We start from the raw sequence: 15,864 nt of genomic DNA on the forward strand, positions 1-15,864 counted from the left end.
GTCGCGCTACCTCGCATGAAGATCAGTCGTTGTAATACCCCTTAGCTTGAAAACCACAATTGAGGAGAGCCGGAATATACCAAAACCTCTGTTGGAACCGAGCACGAAGGCCACGTATTCACGCCCTAGCAGTCCAGTCATCACGCTCTATCTACAAGCCTAGATACACACACTGTACTGTCACGCATATTTTCCGCTCGCAAGACCATATAGATGCTAGGGCAATTGGAATAGCTTAGCGTATTTCGGTGTATGCCCTAAAATAACGTGGTAATAACTAATGACGACATGAAGGTTAAGTGGTCTGATGGCCTCTGTGAACAACGCCATGAAACTTACGGCTCTGACTAATGCCGTAAGGCAGCTTGTGCACTTAAATAAAACTAAATGAATGCGTCGGATCAGACACTCGTAGAATGAGAGAGCCATGATTTTTACAAATTTATCATCTTTTATTTTTCTTCCTCTTTTTCATAGCGCAGTCGCAATCTACATAACTACATATCCAAATCATCAAACAGCCAGGGATTTATTCGAGCTGGGGGACACATGAAGGATTTTGGCATTGAACATCAACACACCTGTTTTCTCACCCCAGATCGCAGGTTATTTCTTGATAGGCTCTGCAGCTATGCTCCTTGAATAGCCCGTTCAATGACACTACTCACTAGGAAAAGTTCAGCATTTGTTACAAGCAGACTATAACTTGTGTGACTACGGACTTGGTTATATGTATACATAAGGTGGATGGGGTTTGGGACCAGGGTTCGTCTTCCGCTGCCATGTTTTTCTGTTATATATATACATGAATATATACTCAACAATATCCTAAGGCGCACCAACAGTCTGTCTAAGCACGTTATGACAGGTTTACACATACAAACAACTGAATTCCAAACACTTTGTGGTGGCAGCACTACTCCACCAGTCCAACACACAGCTTGTTTGGTCTTGACCAAAACAGTTGTAGCAAAAACTTCCCAAGGTAGAAAAGTGCCCTCCTCTCAAGTTTTTGTTCCACCAAACACTTGGGAAAAAAAGTTTGCCGTCCCTCGGGGATTGCATTTTGTTTACTGGTTTAGTCAACAGTAAAAACTTCTTTCACACTGCGTTTCACAGGGGTGTCAGCTGGAAATTATACTGCATTGTATTTACACGTTCTTCAGTCCGTTTGGTAAAATGTTACTAAAACAAAGCACCCAACGTGTATACAAGTCGCGTATGAAAAATAGACGACCATCAAAATGAAACAGCAGTTCTCTGTATGTCTGTGTGTATATATAGGTATTTAAATATACAGCTAAGAGCATGTGATTTGTGGGTGCCATTTATGTCGACTTTTGGTGTAACACACCATTCATCCCCCCAAACACACACAAACTGCTTTCTCTAATAGCTAGATATCCATGGTTGATTCTGATTTGACTACAGGCAAGAGAGAGCAGAGCACTTGCAACAATTTCATTGAAAATGCTGCACATGACAACTAGAATCACTTTCATACAAAATGATTAATGATCTGTTATGCATCAGCTAACCAAGCTACAGTATGGCTTACTCAAGCCTATGTTTTACTCATCTCCATAGAGCTGACAGCATACTACTACATCTAAAGATCTCTAAGCCACAGCCTACCTTGAGTGAAGTGTTATGTTAGGATGGGAATACAGCATCAAACCCAGTGGTCCACCACCACAACACTGCAAACAATGAAAACTATTGCGGGGAAATGTGTCACCCAACAGAAATTACAGTACAGCTGGTTTGCAGGGCTTTTATTCCACATCAACTTATTTCCGGATCTGGAAACCAAACACTCACACTGTTTTCACGTGCTCAATTCATCAATTCAGCAGCAAGAAGGGATTCCTCGCAGCCACGTCTTTAATAAACTGCAAAACAACACTTAACAGTCTAGCAGCAAAATGCACAATCTTTGTCCTTTCATCCTCATTTAGGGGCACCCCATGGCACCATTAGGGATCCACAGTCAAGTTTGTTAGGAAAAGAACTAAATATCTTAATGACTGCTATGTTGTAAGATGGGCTTGATTATTGTATTCCAATTTAACTGGTAGTAAGAAAACAGCCATGAAACACTGCACATGCACGATGCTAAGTTGTTTTGGGGTGTATACAATAATTTATGCCAACAGTATTGCAACATGCGCAATGATGTAAAAATTTAAACAAAATTTAACAATTTCAAAGTGTGTCATGACATGAAGTAGCAATGACTGTCAAATTGCCAAGCATCTACAGACAACATAAAGCCCATCTTTCAGAGCGTCTTTACAATTTCCATATGCAACATAAAACAGCTGGTTAGGGTCCATGTTGGAGAAGATGGAGGATGATGCTTCAGAAAAAGTGAAAAAGTGTGGGCATGCAAATGACTTATGCACACCTACTCTTTTCACTTGGCTCTTAAGAGAGTGTAATCCACAAATGCAAAGAAAGTTTGACAACCCTTGGAGGTGGCACCAATATTAATTTAGATAATGTTTGTCTTCCTTCATTGGTACATCTTCGAGCACATACACCTTCCTACAATGACAACAAATGCTCTGTCATACTTCCACCAAAAGTATGTGGCACTGTCCAGGGGTTCAGCTTGCTTGCAAAATGAAGAAGAAAAGGTGCGCTTTGCAAGAGGGGTTTCGATGTCTTGGAGGTATAATGCGCTCATGACCTCATCCTAGCATCTTAACCTGAGCAATTCAATGATAAACAAGCTAACAATAATTTATGTATTTGCCTGGCTGATGTAGAAGTACCAACATTTACTTCTGCCTTGAGCACCACATTCAAGAGCAACTGTCACCCTGCCTCTCTACAGTGAACATACTTCTTTCTTCTCCAGTTTGGACACAAAACAGAACACACCTGACACATACATAACAGGACAGCATTGGAACCCAAGAAGTATTAAACAAAACATTCATCCAACATTGCTCCAGTACAGCTTCTGTCAGTGTGGCTCCACTTGAGCATATATCTCTTTCTACCAGTTACACACTGACCATTGCTAAGCAACTACAGGAAAAATGGGAGAATATGTGTACAGTTGACCACTAACCAGCTCAAATATCTTTTTTTTTTTTTTTTCAATGGTGATTCTGTGAAAGTCCTGACAGCTCGCCCAGTGGCATTACACGGGCCAACCGCTGTTCATTGCAACAAACACTCGATGGAAGTCACCACAAGGTGATAGCTGTGAGAGGAACAGGGTTGCTTAAGTGAGAGATTGGCTGAACCTTTTTCTACCAACAATTCCGAGGCTATCAAGGAGACAAATCTGAGAAACCAAGCTGGCAAGAGAAAGAAAGTGTGGGAAGCAAACAAGAGGTCACAATACGGTTACCCCCAAAGGGTACAGTTCAGCAGTCTTGTATCATCCCTTGGAACATATACTTGCAAAATGTATATAGATAATGACCGTCGCCTGCTGTCATCCTTTCCTTCCCGCTTACTGAGCTTGGTACTGTTGCATAGGGTAGGCACCAATCATGCCTGGCTGCTGCAAGCCTTGCCCCATTGGGGTTTGGGCAGCAGCGGCAGCAGCCATCTGGGGCTGGCCTGGAATGCCCTGCCACGCCATCTGCATGCCCACGCTCCTGGAACAGAGGAGAAACGCGACGCAACGTCATTCCCTCTCATTCACATTCACACGAGGTAAACACTTACCCAAATCCTTGTCCATAGTATTGTCCGTAAGGGTACTGAACTCCCTGCATGAACTGTCCCTGTACTTGAGGGTAGCCTGCTTGCGGATACCAATAGCCCATCTGCTGGTAGGGGTACGAGTACTGGGCAGCCAAGTTCTGAGTACAAGCGGAGAACAAAAATTGCCATTAGCATCCCACCATGAATAGCACGGCGTATCTGTTCAATAGGAAGCTATTGAGCTTGACATTTAAACTTTGCATGATGTAAAACCCCCGAGACTAGGGAACACGAAGGGACAGACACAAACACGAAGAGACTTCGTGTTCCCTAGTCTCGGGGGGTTTTACATCATGCATCATCTTCACCAGCTCGCTTGCTTCCTAGCCATTTTCTCATTAAAACTTTGCTGTTCTCTTGATCACGCTGTTGATCATGATCTTGATCTTTGCTGTTCTCTTTAGCTTGATCATGTTCATATTTGATCAAAACTACATAGCACGTTACAGGGTAAAATAAGGATGCCAGCGATGCTCGAGGGAAGATAGATGTACAAGAAATGCGTGTAAAAGGAACTTACTGTACCACTCCAGGTATTTTTTCAAGTACTAGTGCACACTTATGTCATAACATTGCAGTCAAAAAATGCACTACAGCACGTTACTTTCCTGTTCGCTTTAGCTTGATCGTGTTCGTATTTGATCAAAAATACATAGTACGTTGCAGGGTGATTGCAGCGTGAAATGGGGACGTGAATGATGCTTGACGGAAGACAGATGTACAAGAAATACATGTAAAAGGAACTTACTGTACCACTCCAGATATTTTTTCAAGTAGTGCACACTTAAGTCACAACATTGCAGCCGAAAAACGCATTGAAACTTCTACTGTGCCTATGCTTGTTTGGATCTATGGCTCTTCTGCTGCCATGACTCTTGATATCTGACTGATGTACCAGGATTGCTAGACAGTAGGCGTAATGGTTCCCTGAAGAGGTGTTCTTTGCAATTGTGTCTTTACGCAAATGTTATAAAAGCATTACAACTGTGCACATCTGTCACACTCAAAAACCTATATACAGAATCCAACAGCAATAAAGCACATGTATAATTTCCCTGCATTGGCCAACAGTGCATCATGATGTGAAAAACGCAGCCAAATGGCAATGCCCATCGTCTCCGCCTCTCGCATGCATTCTCATGTGCAGTGGTGATACGGAGATTTGTATACTGGAGGATGCGATGCAAGGCCTTTCACCCACTTCTTTCCGTAGTTTTCCCAACTTCTTATGCGGCATAAACACAAAGAATGAGATAAAGCATATTGATACGGCATGTAGATCATACACAGTTTTTACCCTATACCATATGAAATGGTTGCAAATAATATTTTCAGAGCGCCTTCAATAGTTCCACAGTTACATCTTACATGCAAAAAGTAGAGACAAAACCCCAAAGAGCAAAAGCACTGCAAAAATTAAATTGGCATCAACAAAAGCAGCAGACCTACAGTGTTTGCCAATTGGTATCTTGAGGCTGTCCTGCACATGTGTGAGTATCATAAAAGGTTCACCTATAATACAGAACTCATGCGCCGCAGGAGTCCCATAAGACAGCTACCAGATGTTTGTACCCAATGGGTGCTGTTTCTCGCTGGGTGAAGTACTGGAGTGTATGGCAAATGTGACAGACTGTAATTGCTACTTTGTTTTAGGATCATCTGCAGCAGGATTATTCAGCAATGAACAAGAGTGATGCTTATTGGATGACAATTACTTGATAACATCCCGGGACTTTTTGGTTTCTTTCGAGATGGACGGATTGGTTGGCAAGTTTTTTGGCCTAAATGTAGCTTCTGGTTTCACAGCACGACGTTTTCTGTGGCATCATCTCCAGCCCGAATTTTTTTGTGTTCTTATGTGCATGTCTGCACTGATTGTTCGTGTCATGCACAGGAACTGCACAAACTTGTAATTTTGAGAACTTGTGGACCCCTACTTAACATTCAAACATAGTGCATGCAATATGTACTGCCACTTCTTACAGACCAAGTACAGTTCCAGTGGCGTGAAGACATTTCAAGGACACTGGAGAAGTTTTAAGTTTTCCAGAAAATATTAATATCCCGGAAATAGGAGAAGTGGGCCCAATACAATGCCATTGCTGCTTGTCACCTCTATAGATGCACACATGTAACCTGCTATTTCTGGGGAAGAGGGTGACAGCTTGGCCACTTTCCAGTTACGATGTCCATGTTTCGTTCCTTACGCATGACAGATGCCAATATGGACAACACACACAAAGACATACAGATGGTTAGTGTACAAATGCTACACAACAAATATGATCCCCTACGGTCTGGGCATGCAGCAACACTGTCCAGGGGAACTTGTGGTTAGTAATATAAAGGATAAAAAAGTTGTTGCTTTTTCACCTTGTCCGAACTTACTTGGGGCTGCTGCTGGTTGTTAGGGTCCCCTGCCTCCTTTCCCCAGGAGCATTTCACAGTCTGTCCATTTATGTCAGAATTGTGGGTTGCCACTATTGCATGTGTTGCAGCTTCTTTGGTTGCAAATCTAAAGGGGAAAGCTTTCATTAAAAGGGGTCGAATATATGCTCAGACTTGCTAAGTTCCTTTTATAACAACAACGGCTGTGGGGGATAATTCCGACGATTATACTGGCACATCATAAAAATTTAGCGGCAATAATCACTTGAAATCACTAACTATCTTGGAGGGGCACCCAGTGCCAGCGTCTTCCCCCCCCCCCCCCCCTCCCAAGCTCACCTGAAGGGGCGGCAAAAAGACACATTTCGGGCAAGGAGCGGCGGCCTTAGGGCTACAGAGGAGAGACAAGAAAAACCAAGAACACAGGGAGGGGGGCGTAAATTTCCCACTTGTCCCCCCTCCCCCCGGTGGCGAAAAGTAGACGCCGGCCCTGGGGACACCCAGGCCAGTTCCGTGTGTACAAGCCCAGCGGCTCGACGAGACGCTCGCAAGCCCGACAACCCTTTCTTCTTCCGAAGGCGCGCGCGCGCGTCGCACCTGACAAGCGCAGTGACCTTGGCCGAAAACACGTATTGCACCATGAAGATTCGGTAGCTGTATCGAAAAGCGGTTCTCTGAGAGGACCCCACAAAGGCGATAGCGAACGATATACTAGTGAGTTTTAGTATAATGTACGCTATCGTCTTTGCGTACGTAAGGGATAGCGTTGGTGGTTCTGCGCACGCGCAAGACTTAAACAGGGCATTGCGCAGAACTACTAGGCTTACGTACGCAAAGGCGACCCCCAGCGTACGATATACTAAAACTCACTATCCTCCGAGCTCTCAAGTTGCTAGACATTACATTTGGGAGCCACTGACTTTCAAACGGAAACTACAGATCATCACTGACATGGCGACAATACCGTAGACCAAGGAGCACTGGTCGGTGGTTAAGACCATCACTACGGAGTGTTCGCGTGCAAACAGACAAGTGGAAAATGGTGAGTGTGTCGGCGGCAGATTACGTGATAATAGAGAGTTTTAGCAAACCGTTGATAACGCGGCTTGTGTCGAACCGCATCAACAGGAACCAATCAGTGTATAAGATCCCGAGTCACACGACTGCGATTGGTTCCGATAGGCACGATAACCTTACCAACGGTTTGTAAAACTGCCTAATACGTGTACAACGATCGCAAGTCCAATGCTGATCACGCTGACGCAAGGAACAACGGAGGAAATGTGTGGCTTCATTACTGAGTTTTAGTGCATCGTATGCTATCGCCTTCGCGTACGCAGGAGATAGCGTTGGTGGTTCTGCGCGCGCGCATTACATAGAGAGCTTCGCGCATTGCGCAGAGTTATTGCCACCACGTTATTCCTTACGTACGCAAAGGCAATAGCGTACGGTATACGTTGCATATAACGATTCCTGTGATGGATAGCACGAACATCATTACTCGAGAGTCACGAAATCAGTTCGCAGCATCATCGCTGATACGCTCGGGAGAGAAGCTCCATATTTGCCGCCCAAAGCGCGCAGCGGACACGTGAGCTTTCAGAAGTGGTTACGTATGCGAACGATATTGAATATGGAGTACAACCGACACGTGTGATTCAAGCACCTCTACACGTAGATACGAATATAACTTTATGCTCTCCTCAGTCGGGATCGTTTTCCTCAACGACTTTTCTGACTGGATACAAGTAGACCACAAACAAGTACGTACCTTACAAATGCATATCCCTTGTCTTTGAAAACTCGTATTTCTTGGATGGCACCGAATGAATTAAAGGTCTTCTGCATTAATTCCTCTGGAAAAGACAATGGGCAATGTAGCGCAATTGTAAACAGCAGAACGCCGAGCAAATTAGCATTACCTGTCAAACCTTGAGTGATGCCACCACAGTACACTGTGCAGTTGGTAGGGCTTGACTGATTGTAGACGTCATCAAATGTCAGCGGCTTCGTGTTTGCAGAAACATCAACTGCGAGCAAAGGAAAACTGATCTATAAAGACTGAACGATGCCCCCATCCAGCGTGTACTGAAGCCTACCTTCGTTCTGAGTCCGGTTAGCCGGTGGTTTGCGCGTAGCCCAATTAGTCCTGATGGCTCTGCTGCCAAGCCATTGGCCATTCATAGTGGATATTGCATTTTCAGCGTCCTGCGACAGAAGTGACATGTATATACGTCAGCGTTATCGTAAACCGTTCATTTTTTTTTTTAGCTCACTCAGTTCAGTGGGACCGGTAACGAATTGTTTTTGCAACCCGACGCGATATTCGTTACCCATTTTCACTTGGATTTGTTGTGCTCGCTATAGATAGTTTCCCTTTAGGGTAGATTGCCGAAATAATCGAATCAATTTCTGCTACTGTACTGGCTTCGCTTCCTTCAGCATCAATATGGACGACTTCCAATAATGGAAGAGTGAAACTATCGTCAACCAAAGACATCATTTATCAGTAATATCCGAACATAATTCCTATCGCCGCTTCCGAGGTAAACACATTTTAATTGTCTTTGTAAAAGCGTCATCAATGTCCAAAATATTCCGGCCGAGATTTTTCTCTCATCACACGTCATTTACAGACGAGATCGGCAACAATGCATTCTGTTCGCGCGGCAGTTGAACCAGCCCCTTCTTCAGAGCCCAATGCAGTAAAACTCAACGTTTGCGCAAACGTCAAATAAACGCGAGGCACCAGATTAGGTCTTAGTGTAGATGCTAGAGAGAGAGAGAGAGAGAGAGAGAGAGAGAGAGAGAGAGAGAGAGAGAGAGAGAGAGAGAGACGATGTAATCCGTTACAAACAGAGCAACTTTACGGAGCACGTGCCAAACAAGATTGTAATTGTGCAAGGAGAAAAGTGCCTTTTTGTCGCAGAAACCAATTTCACTCTGACGGAATGCGAGGCCGCTCTAAAAAAAAAAAAAAAAAAAAGAAGGAAGAATCCACGACTGCTAATCTATTGCTCCCGTCGCCAGGAAGCGAATGGCACGCGGAGCAAAGCGCATCGAAAACAAGCCAAACAGACGGAAATTGGCTAATTAGGGGCTCAATCGCACGCAGGTGTTAAAGCAAGATTATGGTGATATCCAGGAACTGGGGCACGACACGGTAATTCGCGCGTGGAAAACAAGTCCGCACAACCGGGAATTAATTCGCGCGACTTTCTCGGAAGAAAAGGAACAAATCTTCCTTCGAGAGTTAATGCACATGGGACGAGCGTTGATTAGATTTTGACATGCAAGAATCCACTTTGCAAAATTTCTATAACCTTTGAAAAAAAAAAAAAAAAAAAAAAAAAAAAAGGGAAAAATAAAAGAGTACCAAATCATATTTGGAGGCCAACGAACTGTCAGCGAGGGGCGGAACGGGCCGAGAAGTGAGCCGTCTCGTACTTGGCCATAGGTAGATTGCGAAAACTCATCTCCAGTTGACAGCCACTCTCAAGTTGGAGACCATCAGAAAAGCTAGCGGCAGTAAAAATGGAGCGGCAATCGCAGCGAGGGGCGGCGGTTCCAAAAGCTGACCGTCATTCGAGGACGAGCGAGGCTGTTTCAAATTGGAGAAGGATTCGGGCCAAACGATAGGGGCCGGAAAAAGGAAGCGATCACTCGCTCCTTTGATAGGAGATCCGCTGCGAGTGACACGCGGCTCCTACAGCAGCCATTCATCGCCATCGAGAGAATGCCGATCAAAAACGACGGCCACTGTGCGTTAAATGGCTGCGTTTCAGCTTAACAGCTTCCACACAGAAACAAAGGCGCCCAAGTTCAAAGTGCGCTGCACGATAAACGTAATCACGGAAATATGAGCCACAACAAGTCTGGTGTGGATACACGATGATCCTCGAGCAGCGCGCCTAACGAGATTTCCAGGCAGCCTGTGGATAGCAACACGGGCAGCCGCGCAAATGCGGTACATTCCGGATGCCCTCTCTATTATGGCACTTCCGCAAATCTCGCAGCCCGAAACGCATTAGCCCAGCCTCCGCGTACCTGAGCGAGAGGAAACACAATTTTCGTCACGACCGTGTCATTCCTGCGGTGGAATGCCATTTGTGGAGGGCGGCGAAAAAGCCGTTCGGAATGCGGCCATGCCTTTCTGCCCGAAGAAAAAGGAAGACAGTAAAATGCGAACGAAAAGTGAAACGGCTAACGTGGCTAGGGGGAAAACTTTTACACAAACACGCTTTCCTGCGGCTGCAAAGACATCCGGGCGTCGCTACCCGGATACCTGGCCAACACGTTCGGTAATGGGCCGGGGCCACGGGGAATCATCGCAAATTTCCCGCTAATAGCAGAACAGGAAAGTACACTAACGCACCTTTCTTTTCAGCCCGTGCTTATGTGCAGACAAGGCAGCTACCATTTCATTTCGGGGGACTGACAAGGCCTACTGCTGGTTCTTGTTTTTCATTTCACCGGATAAAAACCCCGCGTCTCATCGAAGCCGTGCGCATAACAAAATCACTCGCAACACCTATACGGCTACATTGAAGTCGCGCGTTTCAGTACAAGCTGCGGCTTTTTTTTAGAATGACTGACTCTGAGGGAGAGCCCTTAGTGTCATCGTAGACAGTGCTACTAATGGCAGGTCCCCCAAACTCACCTCGGAAAAGCGTGCAACGAAGAAGGCCGCCACTAGATACCCCACTGTTGCCGTTCCGGATCACATCAGCGCGCTAAGTTTAGCGGCAAAATGTTTTTGTTGTTTCTGCGAATGAATCTAGTCTTTATATGTCCAAATAAAACGCGTATAACAACTTTCTCTGTCGTGTTTCACTTTTTGGTCCCGTTTTTAAACGTGTTGAGCGATCGGAAGGATCTAATGCACGGCTGCGTGCATCACATAGCGTACCTGTCGTACCAGGCGCCGCAGGCGCTGCAGTCGTCCATTTCTCCTTCGGTGACTTGGGCTGGCTTGGATTGTGCTTCAACTGGATCTTTAGCGCGCTACAATCCACGCAAGCCAACGTCTGGTAACAATGGGGTATCTAAGGGCGGCCTCCGGCATTGCACGCATCGGGATAGGAACAAATACATGGGAAAATGGCGACCTTGGGGGACCTGACTAATGGAATGAATGCACATGAACATTTGATGCTTTTTTTTTTGTTTTTCGCACTCTATCACAACGAAAAAATGCGCCGCATGCAGACATAAGCAACATCTCCCGTATAAACATGGTTATACAAAAGGACTGTGATGAGGCTGTAAGCTTCGCGCCGCAGCGGCTCAACAATGAAGTTTATTATAGCTGCGTGTCGGGCCCACTTAAGCCGCAGCCATCACTGGGTGGACGCTTTCCAAGCTGGCGTGACGGGGCATCGTAACGAGCTCACCTCACGGACGCGCTGCTCGACACCATCTCGCTGTGGTGCCCTCCGCAGTACACTGAAACTGAATCGGACAGGAGACCCGTCTGTCGCAAATATGTCTGTGAACTCCCGCTACGAAACAAAGCGACAGATAGGCCACCTGTCAATCCCAATTCCCGTCTCCCGATTGCACTAGGCGCTAAACAGATAGGGGGCTAAGCCCTAGTGAACGCAAACAAGGAAGTGCCTTTTCGACGAACGCGAACCCGTAGTCACAAGCTCAGTTTGTTATGGCGTGGTCGGTTAATGGAGCCCCGGCGATCTGCCTTACCAACAGTCGCTAGAGCTCTGTTGTGTTTAAAAAATGGCCACAGCGTCCCACGAGTGGAATATACGGTAGTACGCTAGGCGAAAGGGTACATAATGTAGATAAGAGAATTGTACTCGGGATAAAACCGCGGCTTATTTCTTTAACGGCCACGACACACTCCAAATGTTAGGCACGTGACAGCAAAACTTGGATGGGCAAACTGCACGTGCTAAATAACGCGTACTTCAGTATGCAAAAATTTTCCAAACTATCATCGGACAGATTTTTACGCAAATCGCGACGGTGAATGCAAAATTTTCGAGCGCTGACGTGGCCAAGATGATTTGCGTAAATTACTAACGCACGTAGCCATCGAAATATGGTTTATACATTATAGCACCGAAGTTTAGGCAGGAGGCAACCGAATGTAAAACGAAATGCGTAGAAAAAAAAAAAAGATAAATAAAGCGAGGGAAGTTTGAGAAAACACTCGTGCTACGCTGCGCCAAAAAAGTAAGAAAAGTTTTAGAGTACTAAAATGTTTTTTACCATGACCATAACGCACAAGCGGAGGTGTGGGACCTCAGCTACGCTCTATGACACGTACCGCTTTCTTGACAAAGGACACGAAGCCGTAGCCTTTCGACTTGAGCGTTTGTGGGTCGCGGACCACTCTGCAATCTCTGCAAGGAAAAAATACGGTGAGTTAGGTTCAGCGCGCTTCATGTGCCAGCTATAGGAAGAGTGAACACCCAATCTAAAAGGTTGCGTCCGGCATTTCCTCCTTGTGTTACAGCATTACCTTCTGCAAAATGACACTCAAGTGCCCAATCAGGGGTGACGGATCCTAATTCGGTGAAAGTTACAGCCAATAAAAGCGGTTCTGTGCCAACATGGTAATTTTATATGCCCGTCGTGGTTACCATTGGTTAGCGGCACGTCCCTGTGTGCCCATTTCATAAAATTGATTTTGTAGACGCGCTCCAGCGTGCGTACAGCTTTGGACAAAGGTTTACCGAACACAGGGGTGTCGCATTTCTCCATTGGAGCGCCACCCTAGCAGCGAACAGGAGCGGACACACATACTGAGAGATGGACAGAACAGCCGGTCACCCGTTTCTTATTCAAACTCTTCCTGATATCTAGCAGGGGGCCGCCCCCATGAAGAAATGCGCCAGTGCCGTGCCCCGCAAACTTTTGTCCCAAGCTGTACGTTCGTTCTATTTTTTTGCGAGTTCCTGTGCATTCCTTATGCATTGTAGCATAGAATGGTTGAATGTGCACCTCTTGCTTATCACCTATTTAAAAGTTTGATGAAAATACTCAGGGCTACGTTAAAACAACGCATCTTGCAGGACGAGGCAATTCTGCCACATTCAGTATACCATTGGCGGTGGTATTTAAAGGTACTGTAAAGCAGTAGACAAGCATGATATGCCGGTGATATGTCTAGAGATTTTGTTGCTTCTAAATACCATATGCATAACCACACGACCGACAACGCGCTATAAATATTTTTAATTTGCCATGAAAGATGCGGCATAGTGGAGCGGTGCGACGCCTGGTGTCAAACAACCCCCTGTACAGCGGGCAACACTGAAAATTGGTATTACACAATATGACATCGGAACTTTGTTATTTTAGTAACCATATTATTAGTTTTCCTGTTTACCTATGCATTCTGAAACCCCTGTTAACAGTTTAACCTGTTAACCCCTGTTTTTGCGAAGTAACCCAGTGCTGGTCGCTCTTCGATGGGGGCTCTCCGTACTTCTCTGCTGCGCCTGCGCGCTCCTTTTGTTCGCGGCCCCTTTCGAACGAACAAACTCTCTCTGTGAACCTCTGTGAACAAACAAGTCCCTTCTTGAACGTCTGACAATTTTTTTTTCAACGGCTCAGCATTTCATTTCAATTCGCTTATCCGTTTATCCTCAGATGTGGATTGTTGTGTGGATTGCAGGGGCGGATTTTATGGTGGATTGTTATGCCGGGCCCAGTGTCATACGCATGCAATGTGGTTGCCGCCGTATGTGTCAGAAGTACGGATTCATTTCGAATACCTAGTACAGTGTTGCCCGTAATCTTTAATTGTAATTTTCTAATTAATTGCACTGTCGATTCGAATGAAACTTGCACAGTTTTTGTCCTGGTGGCTTGGACTGTCGAATAGCCACACTAAATGACATTTGATCGGTGCTGCTTTACAGTACCTTTAATAATTCGGGGCTTTACGTCACGAGACAGCTATGATCATGGTCGGTCCGTGGATTAATTTTGCCCGCCTGAGGGTTCTTTAACGTGCGCCGAAAGATCAGCACACGTCACACCGTATTTTGCCTGGTTCACACTGTTGCATTTTCATGCGTTACGGATGCGGCGCGGCAGAGTTGAGCTCATGCCTGGTTCACACTGCCGTTGCGGGTACGGTACAGATCGAACAGTTGTCGTACGACACGCTGTTCAGACACACGCGTTCTTGATACGGAAGACACCTGTGTTTGACCAATCATGCATCCACTCTTTCTACGTCTGTCTGTCTATCTATCTATCTATCTATCTCCGCTCTGCAGTGCGCCTTCGCTCATTGGTGATCTGCGTAACCGGAGATAATCCGTACCACATGGAGTTCGGTCGAGCCCAACGCTTGCGGTGCGTGTGCTATTCGGTTTGCCGTACTTCGTTGCCATGATAACCGTGCCGTGCCGCACCCGTAACGCGTGAAAGTGCAACAGTGTGAACCAGGCATTAACCGAACTCCATGCGGTACCGGTTACCTATGCAGCCGACGAATGAGGGAAGGCGTACCGTGCAAGCGTATCACGGCTCTGCTGTCGCCGTTGCTTTTCCAACATGGCTGCCACCGTTGAAAGCGCGTTGGCGAAACAAGAAGATCTAATTACTCTGTATGCCACAGGATGCGCTTCAATACAACTCAAAGTTTCGCCGACCACATCACTGTTGCCCGTTCATGGCTGTCTGTGGAATGGAGGCGTCATTGGTCAAACACAAGCGTTTTCTGTATGAAGAACGCAGGTGTCTGAACACGCGTGTTGTATACGACAACCGCCTCCGCATTGGATCCGTACCGTAACGGAGAAAAAATGCAGTGTGAACCAGGCACTTAACGTCCCTTCGCAGAAGACGGCGTGTAAATGCAACTTGCACCCTGCCACCAAGTAGTTGGCGTTCACGACCGGGTTCGAACCCGAAACCTTGAGATCAGTAGGCGGACACACTACCAACTGATCCACTGAGGCAGGTCCAATTGGCGGTGGAACCGGAAAGTGTTCTACAGAGGTAGTGAAACTCTACTCTCTCGGGAGGTGAAACAACGCCCCCCCCTCATGAAACCATATTTATTCCGTTACCCTGCTACCCACACCACGACATCTTTTGGGCCAACTGAAACTAACCAAAGAACGCTACCAATGACCTGTCCGGTAGTGGAAAATTGTATTCCACAAACGCTGGCCACACAACAATAGTATCGCTTGCAAGCAGTGGGGGAGGATCGCAGCACTTTTGCCTTCGGAAAAAGGGCCAGAAAGAAGCACCGTAATAACTTCAACAATGATGGCGTGCCAGAATATATTTATATATCAAACTTTTCTTCTCTACCGTTTATGAGACAGTTCTTTGTGAATGGGGAAGAAGAAAGGCTATAGAACACAGACGCCATTCTTGGAGGGGTGGCTCCGAGGGGTGGGCGCTTTGTTCGACGTTAATGGCCGAAAATAGAAGCTCCGATGAAAAGGCAACTAAGATAGGTTTGCACGGGTGAACCACCACCAGGCCACGCTGGAAGACCCGCATCAAGATTTCTCTTCCAGAGGCAATAAAATGCTAGATATTTTTTAATGGTTCCGAAAAAGAGCGAAACTGGGGTGTGAGTACGCAGATACGCATTCGAGCCTCGCTCCAAAAAAACAGTGCTCTGATGGGACATATTCCCCGCCATCACGATGACGTTCATCGAAATACTACGCTTCAATGAAATAAAGCACATAACTGCAGGTTTGTCGCGCCGAAATTGGGATCGAACACATTCCATCAACCTTAACGAAAGCCAAT

The 15,864-nt window shown here is 46.0% G+C and overlaps 1 protein-coding gene across 7 annotated transcripts in view; it reads right to left on the reverse strand.

Moving 5' to 3' along the window:
- Positions 1 to 504: 504 nt before the first annotated feature.
- Positions 505 to 15,864, reverse strand: part of LOC135377519 (nucleolysin TIAR-like) — a 231,867-nt gene continuing 216,507 nt past the window's right edge. For 3 of the 7 annotated variants that reach the window (XM_064609989.1, XM_064609995.1, XM_064609994.1), the window contains 6 exons: positions 12,401 to 12,476; positions 8,214 to 8,322; positions 7,886 to 8,144; positions 6,100 to 6,241; positions 3,688 to 3,824; positions 505 to 3,623 (listed from right to left, as the gene is read on the reverse strand). In XM_064609989.1, the coding sequence (XP_064466059.1) occupies positions 3,470 to 3,623; positions 3,688 to 3,824; positions 6,100 to 6,241; positions 7,886 to 8,144; positions 8,214 to 8,322; positions 12,401 to 12,476 (877 nt within the window). In that variant the 3' untranslated portion in view covers positions 505 to 3,469. The remainder of the gene's footprint in view (positions 3,624 to 3,687; positions 3,825 to 6,099; positions 6,242 to 7,885; positions 8,145 to 8,213; positions 8,323 to 12,400; positions 12,477 to 15,864) is intronic. The other 4 variants (XM_064609993.1, XM_064609996.1, XM_064609992.1 and 1 more) reach the window with 4 other exon arrangements.

This window comes from Ornithodoros turicata, chromosome 1 (assembly GCF_037126465.1).
Source record: "Ornithodoros turicata isolate Travis chromosome 1, ASM3712646v1, whole genome shotgun sequence".
NCBI lineage: Eukaryota > Metazoa > Arthropoda > Arachnida > Ixodida > Argasidae > Ornithodoros > Ornithodoros turicata.